At 45.2% G+C, this 19,550-nt stretch overlaps 1 protein-coding gene across 3 annotated transcripts in view; it reads right to left on the bottom strand.

Moving 5' to 3' along the window:
- The window catches only part of LOC118394064 (transcription factor COE2), a 46,879-nt gene extending 27,596 nt beyond the window's left edge, over positions 1-19,283 (bottom strand). For 2 of the 3 annotated variants that reach the window (XM_052461530.1, XM_052461528.1), the window contains exons 1-6: positions 18,631-19,283; positions 15,552-15,708; positions 13,003-13,066; positions 11,887-11,942; positions 11,697-11,770; positions 10,163-10,231 (exon numbers count right to left, since the gene is read on the bottom strand). In XM_052461530.1, the coding sequence (XP_052317490.1) occupies positions 10,163-10,231; positions 11,697-11,770; positions 11,887-11,942; positions 13,003-13,066; positions 15,552-15,708; positions 18,631-18,764 (554 nt within the window). In that variant the 5' untranslated portion in view covers positions 18,765-19,283. The remainder of the gene's footprint in view (positions 1-10,162; positions 10,232-11,696; positions 11,771-11,886; positions 11,943-13,002; positions 13,067-15,551; positions 15,709-18,630) is intronic. The other variant, XM_052461529.1, reaches the window with a different exon arrangement.
- Positions 19,284-19,550: the final 267 nt, after the last annotated feature.

Below are 19,550 nucleotides of genomic sequence, written 5' to 3'. Positions count from 1 at the left end.
TGGAAGTGGTGGTGGTGGAGGTGGAGGTGGAGGTAGTGGTGGAGGTGGAGGTGTTGGTGGAGGTGGTGGAAGTGGAGGTGCAGGTGGAGGTGCAGGTGGAGGAGGTGGTGGTGGATGTGGTGGTGGAGGTGGAGGTGGTGGTGGTGGAGGTCTTGGTGGTGGAGGTGGAGGAGGTGGTGGAGGTAGTGGTGGTAGAAGGGGCCAATATGTCTGTTAACTAGGATCTCCACTCTGACATGCACTGCTGCTGGAGACCATGTCGTCCTACTCTGAGCTCCAAGGCTAAAGGAGTTACAGATTCTGTGATCGTGAGAAACAATCTCTAAAACTGACACTGTTCACATCTCCAAGAGGACAAATGATGAGGTAACAGGGCCATTTGGCTTCTACTAGGCATCTGGGAGAGGTGAGGAATTTGACCCCCTGACATAGTCAAAAATGGTTGCTGTTTCCATTTTTTTGGCCAGTTGTTTAATGTTCCTTTCCAAAAGCTCTGCTCCCTGCATGTTCCCGGGGGCTCTGTTGAGAGGGGCGGGTGATGTTCCCCTCCATTAAAATTACAGTGAGAGGCTAAGAGGCAAGCTCGCACAGGGAGCAGGGACCTGCCAACACAGATGTACAGGAGCTCAGAACGCAACAGAGGCAACACACAGAGGCAACACACAGAGGCAGCACACAGAGGCAACACACAGAGGCAGCACACCGAGGCAACACACAGAGGCAACACACAGAGGCAACACACAGAGGCAACACACAGAGGCAACACACAGAGGCAGCACACCGATGGCAACACACAGAGGCAACACACAGAGGCAACACACAGAGGCAACACACAGAGGCAGCACACCGATGGCAACACACAGAGGCAACACACAGGGAGCAGGGACCTGCCAACACAGATGTACAGGAGCTCAGAACGCCACAGAGGCAACACACAGAGGCAGCACACCGATGGCAACACACAGAGGCAACACACAGAGGCAACACACAGAGGCAACACACAGAGGCAGCACACCGATGGCAACACACAGGCAACACACAGAGGCAGCGAGGCAACACACAGAGGCAACACACAGAGGCAACACACAGAGGCAACACACAGAGGCAACACACAGAGGCAGCACACCGATGGCAACACACAGAGGCAACACACAGAGGCAACACACAGAGGCAACACACAGAGGCAGCACACCGATGGCAACACACAGAGGCAACACACAGGGAGCAGGGACCTGCCAACACAGATGTACAGGAGCTCAGAACGCAACAGAGGCAACACACAGAGGCAGCACACCGATGGCAACACACAGAGGCAACACACAGAGGCAACACACAGAGGCAACACACAGAGGCAGCACACCGATGGCAACACACAGAGGCAACACACAGAGGCAACACACAGAGGCAACACACAGAGGCAACACACAGAGGCAACACACAGAGGCAGCACACCAATGGCAACACACAGAGGCAACACACAGAGGCAACACACAGAGGCAACACACAGAGGCAACACACAGAGGCAGCACACCAATGGCAACACACAGAGGCAACACACAGAGGCAACACACAGAGGCAACAGACAGAAGCAGCACACGGAGGCAGCACACAGAGGCAACACACAGAGGCAGCACACCAATGGCAACACACAGAGGCAACACACAGAGGCAGCACACCAATGGCAACACACAGAGGCAACACACAGAGGCAACACACAGAGGCAACACACAGAAGCAGCACACGGAGGCAGCACACAGAGGCAACACACAGAGGCAACACACAGAGGCAACACACCGATGGCAACACACAGAGGCAGCACACCGAGGCAGCACACCGAGGCAGCACACCGAGGCAGCATAACAAACACACAGATATATCTTACAGTCGCAGTAGAGGACCTTGTGCATTTCAGGTAAAATAACAACTCAACGTTTATATCCCAGGACAAATTAGCTTGCAACAACAAGCTAGCTAGCTAAATTGCCATAAATGTTTAAGGCTTTTCAACCTGTCCCCAAATTAATATAATTGGTTCAGAGTTTGTTTTGATATTGCAACCTGCGTATCGTGATCGTATTTGGTGTGGGGGGGACAAAATAATTTTGTGAACGATGGCGCACGCGGAAGCACGAGGAAGCACGTGGAAGCACGCGCGCGTCCGGTTTGGGCATGGTGATAGAGATGTGGTTGTTGAAGAAAGGCATTCAGATACAAATTAACAAATGATATCTGAATGCTATATTGTCAAACTGTCCAGAGGAATCTGTGTGGATTCAAACAGATAGCACGTGCCAAACATTCACTGAAATAATCCTCATCCAAATGAAGACATTAGAAATTGACCCAAATGATTTTCTAGACGTAAAAGCAATTTAGTGGAAATTGATTTAGAAGCAACCGTGTGCACACTTTCATTCGCTGCTATGTGACGGCCAGATAAAACAACCCAACGTGCACATAACTAGAATCAGGGGTAGAAGATCAATACGGCCCTTAATGCAAGATGAAGAGCAACGGATTCCTCTTAGGGTCAACTATTTGAAGTCTTCGCAAGGGAGCTCTAATCACATTTCTAAAAGTGGGCTTGACCACAACCATTACTGCTGCCTATAATAAGCTTTTTTTTTAATCATTTAACACATAGGAAAGGATTTATCTGGTCTAATTGATGAGAAGAAAATAACTTGCTGAGGAGGATTTTGTATGTTCTCATTGACAGAAAGGAAAACGACTGTATCTCTCTCTTGCATCCAGGCTTTGTGAAATGGCTTGTTGTTTTGAAGGGGGAAGGGAAAAGCGATATTGACAAAATTGGAAAATTCCCATTGATTATTCCTCTTTCCTCAGAGTGCTGGCTTGTTAAAAAAAGACCCCTCTTGAAAACACGATCAATTAGTGAGATAGTGCATGCCATTGATCCCCTCTCCACACTCTCTCCTCACCTGCCTCCCTTCTCCTCCCTTACAATGGATCTTTCATGCTTTCCTTATGACCATCTATTGATTCCAACCTCCTACCTAAATGTAAAACCACGGTCATACACTCCAACCCTGCCCCCTCCCATTAACCAATCCAAACTTCCCATTCCTACAAACACTAACACTAATACTGACTGTCTGCCTCTGCTGTAAAGCATGCTCCTCTATAAACACAGAGGCTAGCGCTCATATAGTTCTCTAAAGGTCAGGGGTCATCTGGCAGTAATGCCACTGTTAACTGACCTGTCTGTCTCTGAGTAGAGAGTAGAACTCCTTAGGTTGGCGGAGGGAGGGACACACACAGAGATGTGTTCTGGTATATATGTAAGTTAGACAAGCACTGAGAAAATATCAAAGCCAGATAATGCAAAAGCTGTGACAGCAAGGCCTGTAAAAAAAAACAGAACATATCAGAGAATGGAGTATGGAGTTCTATGCTACAGCCACACAGTCAGTTCTCTTTGAAACAGATCCTTTAATCACAAGTGAGTCATTCAGCAACAGGGCACGTGTGAACGTAATCCACAATTTGAAATTGGCAAAACAGAGGAATCAATCAGTCAATTAATCAATCAAAGATAATTTACATCTTCAAAACAAAGAGGTCCCCCGCGATTGCATAAGATAGTCAGTGAGTGAGTGACATATTCAACAATGACAAGACTAGTAAACGCTGCAAGCAGTATGACCTGATCAGTGCTTTATATGAAGAGGAGTAAGGGTGTCTTAAAGAGTCCTCTCCCCATTCTGACTAACCCCCAACGCCTCCAAGCCCCCTACCCCCACTCCTGCATCCCGCCATCCCTCCCTATGGATCAGCTGTGATCTCCTCTCTCCCCTTTCACTCAAATCAGGATTAGGGAGGGAGCGGAGCAGCAGGAGGGGATTGGGAGGGGGGGGGGACAATATGGAAAGGAGATTAGAAAATAGGGGGTTTGGGGAATTGCAAACTCCCTTGTACTTGGGTAGGTGTCCTAATGACACTGCCTAATTATCACAAAATTTGATGGGCTAGGATGAGGGGGGGGGGATAAGGAAACAATAGGCAGAGGAAGAGAGAAAGACAAGGGCAGAAAGGAAGTGAAAGACAGATAGAAAGAGTGTGGTAGAAACACTGGTATAAGCTTGAGAATCCAAGAGAATCCCAAAGAGAAAGAGTAAGAGAGAGAGAGAGAGTTAGAGAGAAGCACAGAGAGAGAGAGAGAGAGAGAGAGAGAGAGAGAGAGAGAGAGAGAGAGAGAGAGAGAGAGAGAGAGAGAGAGAGAGAGAGAGAGAGAAGCCCAGAGATTGAGAGAGAGAGAGAGAGAGAGAGAGAGAGAGAGAGAGAGAGAGAGAGAGAGAGAGAGAGAGAGAGAGAGAAGCACAGAGATTGAGAGAGAGAGAGAGAGAGAGAGAGAGAGAGAGAGAGAGAGAGAGAGAGAGAGAGAGAGAGAGAGAGAGAGAGAGAGAAGCACAGAGAGAGAGAGAGAGAGAGAGAGAGAGAGAGAGAGAGAGAGAGAGAGAGAGAGAGAGAGAGAGAGAGAGAGAGAGAGAGAGAGAGAGAGAGAGAGAGAGAGAGAGAGAGAGAGAGAGAGAGAGAAGCACAGAGATTGAGAGAGAGAGAGAGAGAGAGAGAGAGAGAGAGAGAAGCACAGAGATTGAGAGAGAGAGAGAGAGAGAGAGAGAGAGAGAGAGAGAGAGAGAGAGAGAGAGAGAGAGAGAGAGAGAGAGAGAGAGAGAGAGAGCACAGAGATTGAGAGAGAGAGAGAGAGAGAGAGAGAGAGAGAGAGAGAGAGAGAGAGAGAGAGAGAGAGAGAGGAAAGGAAAGGGGGAAAGGGAAAGGGAAAGGGAAAGGGAGAGCGATTCAGTGGCAGTATGGGTGGCAGTAGGGAGGGTGGCAGTAGGGAGGGTGGCAGTATGGGTGGCAGTATGGGTGGCAGTAGGGAGGGTGGCAGTAGGGAGGGTGGCTGTAGGGAAGGTGGCAGTAGGGGTGGCAGTAGGGGGGTGGCAGTAGGGGTGGCAGTAGGGAGGGTGGCAGTAGGGGTGGCAGTAGGGAGGGTGGCGGTAGGGGTGGCAGTAGGGGTGGCAGTAGGGAGGGTGGCAGTAGGGGTGGCAGTAGGGGTGGCAGTAGGGAGGGTGGCAGTAGGGCACGCTGCATGCTAATTGGAGAACAGGTGTTGGGGCTGGGAGCAGGAGGATGATTACTGCACCCTCAAAAACAACCCACACCCCCACACACACACACACACACACACACACAAATCATTTAGGCCCCAAGCAGTGACAGGGGTAAAAGTCAGACAATGGGTCACATACACACAGTTGCACATGCATCCATACACTATAAATGCATAAATAAATAAACATCTGTGCACAACCATGCACAAACACACACAAACAGAAACATATATGAATTTATGTAACACAAACAATGTACATATTCACACAGACACATTCTCCCTCTCTCACACATATACACATACAAACCCACAAGAAATACATTTGGGATTTCTGCAAGGACACAGTGCAACAAATTCCAACAGCTTATCCCAAATTACATAGCTGCTAATAGGCTGCTCCCCAAGGAGAGGGATCCATGAGCCTGTCAAGAGGGAAAAGCTCCTATCAGGTCTGGATGGGCACAGTGTGATTAGGTCAACGATCCCATTTAAAACCATCCTCACAGCACCACCATCAGCCTGCACAGGCTCACACACTGATACAGATCCTCCAATTCACAAGCCCCCTACACTACTTATGAACAATCTTTGGAGAGGTTTAGCCATGGAAGATTTAGGAAAAGGATAGTTGGGAAAGTAATGCACTAAATGAGAAAAACAGCTGCTCCTAGGGATTCTGGGAAAATCCAAAAGACAACAGCCCAATTTTTCCGTTATATGAAAACTATCTTCAGCAGAGATCCTCTGAGACACACTGTCAACAGCCAGCCAGCTTGAACAGAGGAGAAAAAGAGAGAGAGAAATCTTTGACATGTATGAAGTGAGCGTATTTTAGGAGGGAGGGAGGGAGGGAGGGAGGGAGGGAGGGAGGGAGGGAGGGAGGGAGGGAGGGAGGGAGGGGGAGGGAGGGAGGCGATGAAGGTTGAAGAGATGACATCACAGAAAAGCTATTGTACATAGGTCTGCTTAAGAGCATTCATCACAGTGGTTAACTCCATGCAGACCCTGTGTGACTTCCAAAATCCCTGGGACGTGGAAGCCCTCACACATGCCGATTAAGGTAACGCTCTGTCTCCCTAAAGCCTGATAACTGGCTGTCAGTTGGGGAGGCTGCAGACAAGACATATGTGTGAACCCTCACATTGCATGATAGACCCTAACTCTTCATGATTTTGACAGGGATGTTTTTTATTCATACAGTATATATGGCAGGAGTTTAGGACTGTGTACAGAGGGGTTTTTTTGTAGGACAGTGTGGACTAAGTGCAAGGGGCAGTCACAGTGTTCTAGGTGCTGACCACCAGTGCATAGGAGGCAGGCAGACAGACAGACAGACAGACAGACAGACAGACAGACAGACAGACAGACAGACAGACAGACAGACAGACAGACAGACAGACAGACAGACAGACAGACAGACAGACAGACAGACAGACAGACAGACAGACAGACAGACAGACAGACAGACAGACAGACAGACAGACAGACAGACAGACAGACAGACAGACAGACAGACAGACAGAGTGTACAGTATCTGCATGTGTTGGCAGCACAGTCACTAACAAACACAGATGCTTACATTAGCAGTGACAGGTATACTGCAGAGACGCTAACTATCACAGACGCATGCCTCAGTGTCATAAAGACTCACAGGGTGGGTGCACTCCATTAACCCATTATAGTCTAAGCCCTGTCTAAGCCGGGGGAGGGGGGGCTCTACTAAGCTATATGGAATTGTTTTAAGAAGGTCATACCAAGGATCATTTTGCTATTTGATCTTGAATTGTAAGACCCCTTGAAGTATAAAAAAAATGTATTTGGCCTTACTTCTATTAGCCCATACAAACACATTGAATAAGAGATGAACTACATGGAACAACAGATAGTCCCCAACAAATAGGATGTTTGTTCTGAAGTGTCTGTCCTATATCCAAGATATATACTTTTTTACATGTATTTAACCCCTTATTTTTGGCACTAAACAGTCCATATATTCTTCCATTAATTTGTTCAACTGGTACCGCGGGACCTTCAGACGAGTCTTATGAGGCAAAACAACTAACATAGAGCAAAACAACCAACATAGAGCAAAACAACCAACATAGAGCAAAACAACCAACATAGAGCAAAACAACCAACATAAAGCAAAACAACCAACATAGAGCAAAACAACCAACATAGAGCAAAACAACCAACATAGAGCAAAACAACCAACATAGAGCAAAACAACCAACATAAAGCAAAACAACCAACATAGAGCAAAACAACCAACATAGAGCAAAACAACCAACATAGAGCAAAACAACCAACATAGAGCAAAACAACCAACATAGAGCAAAACAACCAACATGGAGCAAAACAACTAACATAGAGCAAAACAACTAACATAGAGCAAAACAACCAACATAGAGCAAAACAACCAACATAGAGAAAAACAACCACCATAGAGCAAAACAACCAACATAGAGCAAAACAACCAACATAGAGCAAAACAACCAACATAGAGCAAAAACAACCAACATAGAGCAAAACAACCAACATAGAGCAAAACAACCAACATAGAGCAAAACAACCAACATAGAGCAAAACAACCAACATAGAGCAAAACAACCAACATAGAGCAAAACAACCAACATAGAGCAAAACAACCAACATGGAGCAAAACAACTAACATAGAGCAAAACAACTAACATAGAGCAAAACAACCAACATAGAGCAAAACAACCAACATAGAGAAAAACAACCACCATAGAGCAAAACAACCAACATAGAGCAAAACAACCAACATAGAGCAAAACAACCAACATAGAGCAAAAACAACCAACATAGAGCAAAACAACCAACATAGAGCAAAACAACCAACATAGAGCAAAACAACCAACATAGAGCAAAACAACCAACATAGAGCAAAACAACCAACATAGAGCAAAAACAACCAACATAGAGCAAAACAACCAACATAGAGCAAAACAACCAACATAGAGCAAAACAACCAACATAGAGCAAAACAACCAACATAAAGCAAAACAACTAACATAGAGCAAAACATCTAACATAGAGCAAAACAACTAACATAGAGCAAAACAACTAACATAGAGCAAAACAACTAACATAGAGCAAAACAACCAACATAGAGCAAAACAACAAACATAGAGCAAAACAACTAACATAGAGCAAAACAACTAACATAGAGAAAAACAACCACCATAGAGCAAAACAACTAACATAGAGCAAAACAACTAACATAGAGCAAAACAACTAACATAGAGCAAAACCAATTTGTAAGTCGCTCTGGATAAGAGCGTCTGCTAAATGACTTAAATGTAAATGTAAAACAACTAACATAGAGCAAAACAACCAACAGAGCAAAACAACTAACATAGAGCAAAACAACTAACATAGAGCAAAACAACTAACATAGAGCAAAACATCTAACATAGAGCAAAACAACTAGCATAGAGCAAAACAACTAACATAGAGCAAAACAACCAACATAGAGCAAAACAACCAACAGAGCAAAACATCTAACATAGAGCAAAACAACTAACATAGAGCAAAACAACTAACATAGAGCAAAACAACTAACATAGAGCAAAACAACTAACATAGAGCAAAACAACCAACATAGAGCAAAACAACTAACATAGAGCAAAACAACCAACATAGAGCAAAACATCTAACATAGAGCAAAACAACTAACATAGAGCAAAACAACTAACATAGAGCAAAACAACTAACATAGAGCAAAACAACTAACATAGAGCAAAACAACCAACATGTACTTGTTCATGAGAGTCTCACCCTTCCACAGAGGGGTCATATTACTGTGTAGCCCAAACTGTTAGGACGTTATAGACAGAAGTTGGCAGATCGGCTGTACCGACTTCAGAAGAGTCCCAAGACACTTGTGTAGGATTGAGACGCATCCAATGCAAAAAAAAACTGATATCTCTATCTTAAAATCTAGCTTATTTTTTACCCCTTTTTCATTATATTGAATTGGTAGTTACTGTCTTGTCCCATCACTGCAACTCCCGTACAGAGGTCGAGAGCCATGCGTCCTCTGAAACACAACCCTGCCAAGCCACACTGCTCGCTTAACATGGAAGCCAGCCACACCAATGTGTCAGAGGAAACACCATCCAACTAGAGACCGTGTCAGCGTGCATGCGCCAGTGAGCAGGATGGTACAAGGATATCCTGGACAGCCAAACCCTCCCCTAACCCAGATGACGCTGGGCCAATTATGCGTCTTCCAGTCGCGGCCTGCTGTGACACCTCCCAGGATCGAACCCGGATCTGTAGTGACACCTCTAGCACTGAAATGCAGTGCCTTAGACCACTGCACCACTCAGGGGCCCCTAAACACATTTTTTTGATGGGAATGTTTTATTATGCTAATTAGATTTCCGCGGGGGCGTGGACATCGACTCCATGGGGTTAAAGGCATCTGGCACAGCAACACAGACCTAGAGGGTGAGCTCCCAAATACACACACACCCACAACAACACACACGGACTGTACACTTGCACACATATTTAACATGCAGACATGTATGCACCTCGCCATCACCCTTACACATCCCCACCCTGCCCTCTGTCCCATTGCCCCCACTAACCATTCCTCTCCCACTAGGCCCTCTGTCCTTACTGGCCAATAGAGACAACAGCTTATTTGTGAGATCTCATCACATGGATCTGGGTCTCTGCCTCTCTCTCTCTCTCTCTCTCTCTCTCTCTCTCTCTCTCTCTCTCTCTCTCTCTCTCTCTCTCTCTCTCTCTCTTTCTCTCTCTCTCTTTCTCTCCCTCTCTCTCACTCTCTCTCACTCTCTCTCCCTCTCTCTCTCTCTGAGTAAATGTTCATGAATTGATGTTTGTGTGAGTAGTGAGTATTTCTGCATCTGAGTATGTCTGGACATCTTAGAGGCATGAGAGGGACAGTTGAGGGGGAGACAGTGGAACACAGGCTCAGTTGGGGTGTTTGACGTTGTCAGGGTTGTGTGAGCGGGTGACAGGTGCTGTTACCTGTCAATGATGACTGGGTCAGAGGGCGTCTCGTTGCGGTTTCCACAGCTTTTCTTCTCACAACAGCGACTGTGTTCCAAAAGAACAACCAGAAAACACAACAACACAGTGAGTGAAACAAACCAGCATGACAGGACTGATCTTTCCTTTGGCCCGTCCACCGTTCCAGACTGCACTGATCCAGGGAAACAAAAAGGGTAAAGGAGAGGAGGGGAGAAAGAGACAAAAGAATAAAAGAAAGGGGAGAAAAGGTACAACAACGGACCATACAAACAGGGAGACATTATTCAGAAGTGAAAAGCCAGCCTGGCAATCTGTCACATTGATTTCGAAATCAAACTCAACCCCCACCCAATCACCCACAGACAAACACATCAACACACACACACACCCACACACACACACAGCATCCTACAATTCGTCAGCAGTCCTGTCTGTGGAGCCTGCTGGCCCCCCGGCCCACCCTCCAAGTCCCCTCCGCTGCATAACAAAAAGTGCCCCCACCCCTAACCATCTGCCACTCCTACACCTCGCTTCACCCCTCTCGTGTCCCAGCTTGGCCCTGCCCCCTCTGCCCCCCCGCCCCCTGTCAGACGGCCTCACTCCCCAGCTGTGACGCTTGCCCTCTGCCTCCCCGGCTCTGTTATTAGCCAGCTGTGAGTCACATTCGGGCATCTGTTGGCTAAACAATGGCAAAGCCCACTCAGTCTTAGCCCCTCTTCCCCTGCCAAACCCCCCTCTCCTTCCCCCTCCTGCCCTCAAACCCTGGGTCACTGCCCCACTTCCCCAGCAGTCACTCGCTCTCTCCCTCTGTCCCTCTCTTCCTACCTCCATACCTCCAAAAACATAACATGCATAGTGAGGAAGCCCAGTCTTACTAAAGCACCATAACGGCAGCCCTCGTCTTTCACCCTGACCCATTGCTGCCACACTGTCTTATGCCTTCTACACATTATGCAGAGTTTCCATGCACTCTGTTAGAAACTAAAGCTTTCAGAAATCAGAGAAACTACTCTAATTGTATGTTTCAACAGGGTTCCATTGTGGACCATTGTCCACGTAAAATGTAAGGGGCTGGGGTGGTGATGGGGGTTGGGGGGGGTTAATTATACCCTGAGCATGTTTCAATGGAGGTTCAAGGAAGTCTGGCCCCCGTAGCTCCCCATGTCCATGAGGGATGCTCCAGAGAGAAACAGGAGCTGGTAGGGGACTCGGGGGCTACAGGAGAAGGCGGCAGGGGGCTCACACTGTAACAAGCCTGAAGACAGACAGGCTATACTTTCACTTCAACCCCATTCAACCCCAGTCTTATTTTCAAATGGCATACCACATGTCAGACACATCAAGACAAAACAAAGAGACATGGGTGATGGATATTTTGAAGAATATGATTTCCTCCATCTGTTTGTGTGTGTGTGTGTGTGTGTGTGTGTGTGTGTGTGTGTGTGTGTGTGTGTGTGTGTGTGTGTGTGTGTGTGTGTGTGTGTGTGTGTGTGTGTGTGTGTGTGTGTGTGTGTGTGTGTGTGTGGCTCACCTGCACATAACCTCGTGAGTGAGCAGAACACGGCACATTTCAGGATTCTTGTTCTGTCCCTCATATGCTATGGGCTGAGAGAGAGGGAGAGCGAGTGATGGGGGAATTAGATTTAATGTGCAATCAATCAAGCTGTAATCAGGAGTTCCACAGCAGGCTAAATCCAGTCAAGGCAAACAGGGCTCCTTACCTGTTTAGTGACTGAGTCAATAAGTCGTGCATAAAGATCCTGTTCCGTACGAACCCCTGCACACAGACACATACACAATCAGTAAAGGAAACTAAACTGGACTCATCTCACAACGACAACCTAATCCTGAAGGGATGGGATATGAGTGTTTTAGACGGGACATTTATTTGATTCCCACAATGGCCATTCCCTGGGTCATCGATACAGGTCAGATGAGGAGCAGTGGAGGGCTTTAGGAGTATGGGATCTGACAGAGAGCCTCACAGCATGCTTTTAGAAAACACCTGAATCTTTGGTCTCTGGGTGCTTCAAAACTACTGGTTTTACTTCCTTGAAAGCTGCCGTCGATGTAATGAATTGCATCTGAAGAGCACCACGTTTTATCATAGGGATTTTATTATGAAGCCTATGCAGAATACTGCTTTTAAAACGGGTTCCTTTCATCAAAGTCTCAATCTAGAGGCCTTTGATATGGCTTGGGGGAAGGGGAAGGGAGGGTGTAGAGGCAGGCATGTGTGTACAGTGTACAGTGTATGTGTATGAGTGTGTATGGTGGGGGTCTTTCTGGTACATGTCTTTTATCTCCTCTCCCATGGGTGCCATGGCGATATCAGAGGAGGGGCAGTGGAGGCTAATGGGAACCAGAAATCTCTTTGCATATCCCTTATCTGATGTTGTAACACCCTGTGGGGCACTGTGTACCTTGTTTCCCTGTTTATGGGCAAGGAAGCAGCTCCACACACAACTAAATCTGGGGCTCAAAAAACTCTGAAATTGGATGAGTGGATAGATATTTAGAAGAAGGATTAGGTGGGATGAGAGGCAGAGGAAGTGGCAGGGAGAAGACCACTGGGAGAGAGAGGGTGGGGGGTTTCAAGTGGGCTTTTTGCTCTCATATTTGGAACGCATGAGAAGTGGTTATGTCCATATCATGTCCATTCCATGACCATACCACCACTCTGAAGTGGTCAGACACTAAAATGTCTCTGGGACAAAGAATCAAGAGACATGAAACCACACAGAACATAAATACCCGAGTGGCCACGTTCTCACACTGACATGAATGGGACATGCTGCTATCTGATGCTATGGCTGATGATTTGAAGGTGCACTCACCATTGCTGTAGAGGAGCTGTATCTTGTAGTGCGTGCCGTTGTTGGTCTTTTCTCCCGTCTGCTCCTTGGAATGAGACGACAAACAGACAAACAGACAAACAGACAAACAGACAAACGCACAGATGCAGTTATAGCACCGGTGAGGGCACAGTTAGCACAGTTAAGTACATCTGGGCATCACTAAGCACAGTTAAGCAGAGTCAGGCTCCTCTAATCCTGCACTTCATCCTTCCCTGGGAGTGGTGCGGGGATCCCAGGATGTAGGCTCAAACCCCCAGATGGGACCCTGCACTGGGCTCCAGAGCTGGGTGCTTAACCTTGAGTTAGCTCCTCTTTTTAGAAGTTGAACTGCAGCACATCTGACGTGAAATCCTAAAGCCGTGGGATCTGTATGATCAAATGAAATAGAGTGTACCCATTATCATGTATGCTATGAAACAGTGAACGTGTGCACAAGCTCGCGTGTGTGTGCGCATGTGTGCATGTGCGCAATGTGTTTGTCTGTGTGCGTAGGCCTCTGGATATTCCAGTGAGTGGAAACGACTGTAGTGCTGCGAGAGTGAGCAGCAGTTCGACCTTGACAGAGAAACTTCCCTTCCTCCATCCTTTCTTCCCCCATCCTTTCTTCCCCCATCCTTTCTTCCTCCATCCTTTCTTCCCCCTGGCTCTACACCACCCTCTTTCATTTTATCCCTCTCTTTCTTTCCCTTTCCAGTCTCTTGCTAACTGGTCTCAAAGGAATCCTCCCTGGTCCAATAACCCAGGGAGCCGTCATCTCTGAGCAAAAAGAGAGGAAGACAGCGATAGGGAGAAAGTAAGAGATAGGAGAGGAAGGAAAGAAATGAACATATTAAGAGAGATGAGCGAAGGTAAGAAAGAGAGAAATATACAATTTACAGTAGAGACTGGAACATAATGTTTCGTAAATATTCACAGAGGAACATTTATATACCCATATCACCCTTCTACCTCTGAATAACAACAAAACCAGATGCCAGGTTAAACATGCAGAAAATGAACTCCTCTGCAGCCGTCATATCATTCTGTCTTGACATGGCTGTGTGTGTGGCACTAGGGGAAACACTGACAGCCCTCAGCCCTGGCATTAGCACTGACACTCTCTCTCTCTCTGTCTGTAAAACAAAACCGTGTTTGAACTTCCTTTGACAGGACAGTGGCCTCTTTTCTCTCTCTCTCTCGAGGGGAGAGCTGTTACCAGTTTGGACCACAAGCCTCACACTCCCAGCTCGAGTTTAACCACAAGGCAAAACCATCCATCAACACTGGGCATAAGGCTTCCACCACGCAGTGTACCCCTCCCCTGCCCTGTCGCTCTCTGTCTGTCTCTCTTGTTCTCTCAAAACTCTCTCTCCTTTTCTTTCTCTCTTTCTCTCTCTCCCTCTCTCTCCCTCTCTCTCCCTCTCTCTCCCTCTCTCTTTCTCTCTCTCCCTCTCTCTCCCTCTCTCTCCCTCTCTCTCCCTCTCTCTCCCTCTCTCTTTCTCTCTCTCCCTCTCTCTCCTTTTCTTTCTCTCTTTCTCTCTCTCCCTCTCTCTCCCTCTCTCTCCCTCTCTCTTTCTCTCTCTCCCTCTCTCTCCCTCTCTCTCCCTCTCTCTCCCTCTCTCTTTCTCTCTCTCCCTCTCTCTCCTTTTCTTTCTTCTCCCTCTCTCTCCCTCTCTCTCCCTCTCTCTCCCTCTCTCTCCCTCTCTCTCCCTCTCTCTTTCTCTCTCTCCCTCTCTCTCACTTTCTTTCTCTCTTTCTCTCTCTCCCTCTCTCTCCCTCTCTCTCCCTCTCTCTCCCTCTCTCTTTCTCTCTCTCCCTCTCTCTCCTTTTCTTTCTCTCTTTCTCTCTTTCTCTCTCTCCCTCTCTCTCCCTCTCTCTCCCTCTCTCTCCCTCTCTCTCCCTCTCAATCTGACTGCCACTCTGCACCTCTTCCTCTCCTTCTTTTGACCCCATGTCTGACCTGAGGAATGTACTTCTCCCCCCTCCGCAGTATTTATAATGTGAGGGTGGGAGGAAAAGAGATTGATGATTTGGTCACGGAAAAAACTTAACAGAGGCGAGCGTAATTTGCATTTTTACAAGTAGTGATGTCCCACTAATGAGTAAGGCTGTTAATTAGTCATTAGGTATTAGTTTTCAATCGCTCACCATCAGCTCAGCTCATTGGGAGGGAGGCTTGTAACATGGAGCTGTCAGCTGTTCAATAAGCTCAGCTTTATAGGGGACATGTAAGGTCAAGTTAAACACCTGGACACTACAGGTTGCATAGAAATGTCCTGCTATGGGTTGGGTAAATGTGTAAATGTGGTCAGCTTAAAGTTTTGCTGCATTTGCTGTAATAGCCAGAGAAATCTTCATTCTATTTCTATAGTAAGAGCTACCACCTTTTCTTCACTCTCTCTTGTAAACTTATGGAAACTAACTTGAGACGTGTGATTTGATTTCAATAATAGTGAACACAGAGGACATGCGTAATAAAGAGAAATCCATGGAGAAATATTCACAAATATACTCACAGTCAACAAACTGAAACAAACAAACACACACACCTTGTCCTGTTCCACAAAGTCCACAAAGGAAGTCCTCTCCACCTCTACAGGCTGTCCGTGTCTGTCATAGAGTGCCAGGACGAAGTGGAAGAAGTTGGACTTGCGCAGGTTAGAGGGGGGCTGCTTCTCAAAGTGGGCCCTGGAGAGAGCTACACCACTGTAGAGAGGAGAGGAGAGGAGAGGAGAGGAGAGGAGAGGAGAGGAGAGGAGAGGAGAGGAGAGGAGAGGAGAGGAGAGGAGAGGAGAGGAGAGGAGAGGAGAGGAGAGGAGAGGAGGAGAGGAGAGGAGAGGAGAGGAGAGGAGAGGAGAGGAGAGGGAAATTCACTTACACTACATCACAATCCTCAGTCACACATAGCAAACACTCTTAAAATCTAATCAAAATCAAAAAAAATTGGTCACGTACACATGTTTAGCAGATATTATTGCGGGTGTAGCAAAATGCTTGTGTTTCTAGCTCCAACAGTGCAGTGATATCTAACCATTTCACGACATATACCCAATACACACAAAACTAAGTAAAGGAATGGAATTAAGAATATATAAATATATGGACGAGCAATGTCAGAGCGGCATAGACTAAGATACAGTAGAATAGAATAGAATAGAATAGAATAGAATACAGTATATACATATGAGATGAGTAATTCAAAATCAGTCAACATTATTAAAAGTGACTGGTGTTCTATTCATTAAAGAGGCACAGTGATTTCAAGTGCATGTATATAGGCAGCAGCCTCTAATGTGCTAGTGATGGCACATTACAACTCCAATCACTGTTTATTAAGGTCGACTGTATAGACTACAACAGAATCATTCCGTTCTAGATTTAACATTGCAACATGAATTAGTCAGGAATGGCAAAATTGAGAAAATTTGTTTTGAAAATACTCACTGAACAAACAATGTGAGGAAACCCATTAAAGGAATTATAGACTATTTGATTTAAATGCTTCATTAAGATTGAAAGAATAAACAGCTTATATAGCCTAACTGTATGATGCAATCATCTTATGCTTAATTTTCACAAACGGTCATTTCGATTATTTGTTAGCAACAATTCAAGAATCGCATTGGATTCAATGACTAACTTTCTATGCATGACCTACCTAGGAAATCGCGAATTATCGATGGTGGAATGAAATCAAAATGTTGACATGTACCAAAAAATAGCATGAAGTGCTCGCAGTGTTTATGTAATTAATGGGTGGGTCAAAGTTTGTCTTGCTCCAAGCGTGAAGGCCTAGAGCTTAATTAACAATGATTGTTTATTGATGCTTCGCCTCTTACACTGAGAGGGTGAGATAAAGGCTGTGTTTCTTTCGACGCTGCAAAATATGAAGAAGTTTAAAACGTTTTTCTTATAGGTCTACTGTGAAAGTTATTTTGGCACTCATGCTGATCTTCATCCTTGACCTTCGAAAAGTGAAAGGAGAAAAGGTCCAAAGTCAGACGTAAATTAAAATGTACTTTTGATAGGATGATTGTTTCTAGCCTACATGTATCCATTATTTTATCGCTGCATAATTTAGGCTTGGAAGAAGACGGAAAATTCTCATTTTCTTACAGGTTAAGAAGCATCAGAGTACATTCAGGGAAAGTTATATTATGTCTGCTATCTGGTGAGTATTATGAAAAGGTGATATTCATGATGTGACCAATTGAAAAGGGTTTCAATCAACAAATGTGTTTCGGTTGCATAAAATACATGTAAAATAGCAAAAGACTGATCGGATTAACGCCCATTTGAAACATCAGCCATAGCCGTATTTAATCGAATACGCCAAATTACGAAGGTTTTCAAATTACTACAAAAGTTTGTTCTGTTGCCAAAAAACGGTTTATTTAGGCAAATACACCTTTGAAAGTAATGTTAAGCTACCTTGTATGCATGCTTACTTTTTAGCATGTTCTCCTTTGAAAAGAAGGCTACATAATTTATACCAAGGCTATCATAACAGCCTGTAGATGTAGCCTACTGGAGTATTTTAACATTAAGAATACACAAAAGTTCATTTTAAACTAGTATGAAAAACACTGTCAAAGTTTTGAAAAACTTTTGAATAAGATAATGGTAGACTAATTGATTTTGGGGGAAACAAATGATAATACGAATATGAATTTGTCAAGTGATTCATATTTCAGTAGACAGGCCAACATAATTGTATTATTATTATCATTATTATTGTTATTGTTATTATGATTAGGCCTATTATTATTATTTCTGGGCCATTATCATCAACTTAAATCGGTATTATTGGCTATAGGCCTAATATATGGGGATAAGAGAATGTCTGGATGGAGATATCAAATCTTTAGTAGATAATTCAACATGAATAAAATAACAGATTCCAACCGTCAAAAGCCTTACATGCGCGTCCTATAGGGCAACAAATCAATAGGTGGAATCCTCACTAAATTAACATTATTCCGGCCCGTGCGGTCACTTTCGTGACAGAATGCGTTTTTGTTTTGTTGTTGTGTTTGTTGTATCCCTTTCATGCTGCTTGTGACACTGCCACCACTCGCTATTGACAGCGCGCGCCCGGGACAATCAGGACTCAGCATACAGAAAGATAGGGATGCTTGAGATAGATTTTTTCAACACAATTGTCCATTTTACGCCCGGGGCCACTTACTCCCAAAGACAACCTGTTGCTTTTTCGTTTCACCTCAAGTCTGGATAAGTTTAGGGTAAATGAGTATCACACAAGAGCCATGAGCATAATCAACAACAATACTTTATGTTTGACTGCTTTGCACCACAGGTCACTTGTATAGGCTAGTCTATAGGCTATGTTACGGTGATCTGTGCGCCATCTGGTTGGCTATTTGTCATTTACCGTTATCCTTTTTTTTACCGAGCATAGTATTGTTTATGATATAGAAATGGTTAAAACCATGTGCATAATACATTGACTCATCTTGCATGCTTAAAGAAGTCTAACCTAATCATCCTTTAAAGTAATTTCTCATACGTGCGTTATACTGTTTTATGTTGTGCTTAGTTGCCAATAGGAAAGAGACGTGTATTTCGTCAAAATACCACAGGACTTGAGAACATGAAGGTATACATTACCTTTGCGCTGCTACGTTAGCATCCACAACACCGACATTACGCACCCAGGACCGGACTGGATCCATCTCCTCTCCTAGAGTTCTTTCTTTTAATCCGCTGATGTCTCTTATCAGATGCTCCTGGATCCCGTACATTTAATACAAAAATCCAATTGTGTTCTTTTCAGAATAAACGAGAGAGCAATATCACTTTGGCAAAATAGAACTGGGAGGTACGTTCCAGGATGCTGTTATCGAGCACTTGGATGATGATTGAGGCTTCAGAGCTGCCCAATGGAAATAATAGGCTACTGCGTGTCCACTATTCTGTCTTCAAACGTGCTCTTGAAGGAAAACACGCAATAGATGTATTTTCCCGTGGACTGCAATCATTGTCCACATACAGGGGATATGTAACGTCAAACGTCGGTTCGAACATAAACAAGGGTCACCTGTTTGGTGGACACGCGCGCACTCCTGGACAGTCTCGTGCACACCGTAGTCTATTCCACAGATATGCATGCACACACACTTCCACACGACAGCTCTAAAATCAGGTGTCAAAATCTTTCTCAAACAAAGTAGCAGAGACCTTTTTCGCTTTGAATGTATGGGCTAAAGAGCTGGCAATAATGCTCCACTTCACTGTCCTGGAGCATGTATGAGTTCCTCTGTCGGGTTAGGGTCTGGAGGAGGGGCTACACTGCCATATGGGGGACCGATTGTTGAAATGGATGCTCTCATTGGTGTAAAATGTCCCCGTTAGTTGGACTTTTTGAGCATCCAGCTAGCCAAATAGCTCCCTTGTCTGTTCAAACTTTTCTTTGGTGAAGTCGTACCCAAAGTGTGCTTCAGATCTCAGATGAAAGTGCCATAATATGAACAATAATTAAGGCTAATAACATTATTTTATTTTTTTATCCTTTCATTTGAACTTTTAAA

Source organism: Oncorhynchus keta, chromosome 14 (assembly GCF_023373465.1).
Source record: "Oncorhynchus keta strain PuntledgeMale-10-30-2019 chromosome 14, Oket_V2, whole genome shotgun sequence".
Classification (NCBI taxonomy): Eukaryota; Metazoa; Chordata; class Actinopteri; order Salmoniformes; family Salmonidae; genus Oncorhynchus; species Oncorhynchus keta.
The sequence above is the reverse complement of the archived record's forward strand: the minus strand, read 5'-3'. Positions and strand labels throughout refer to the sequence as shown.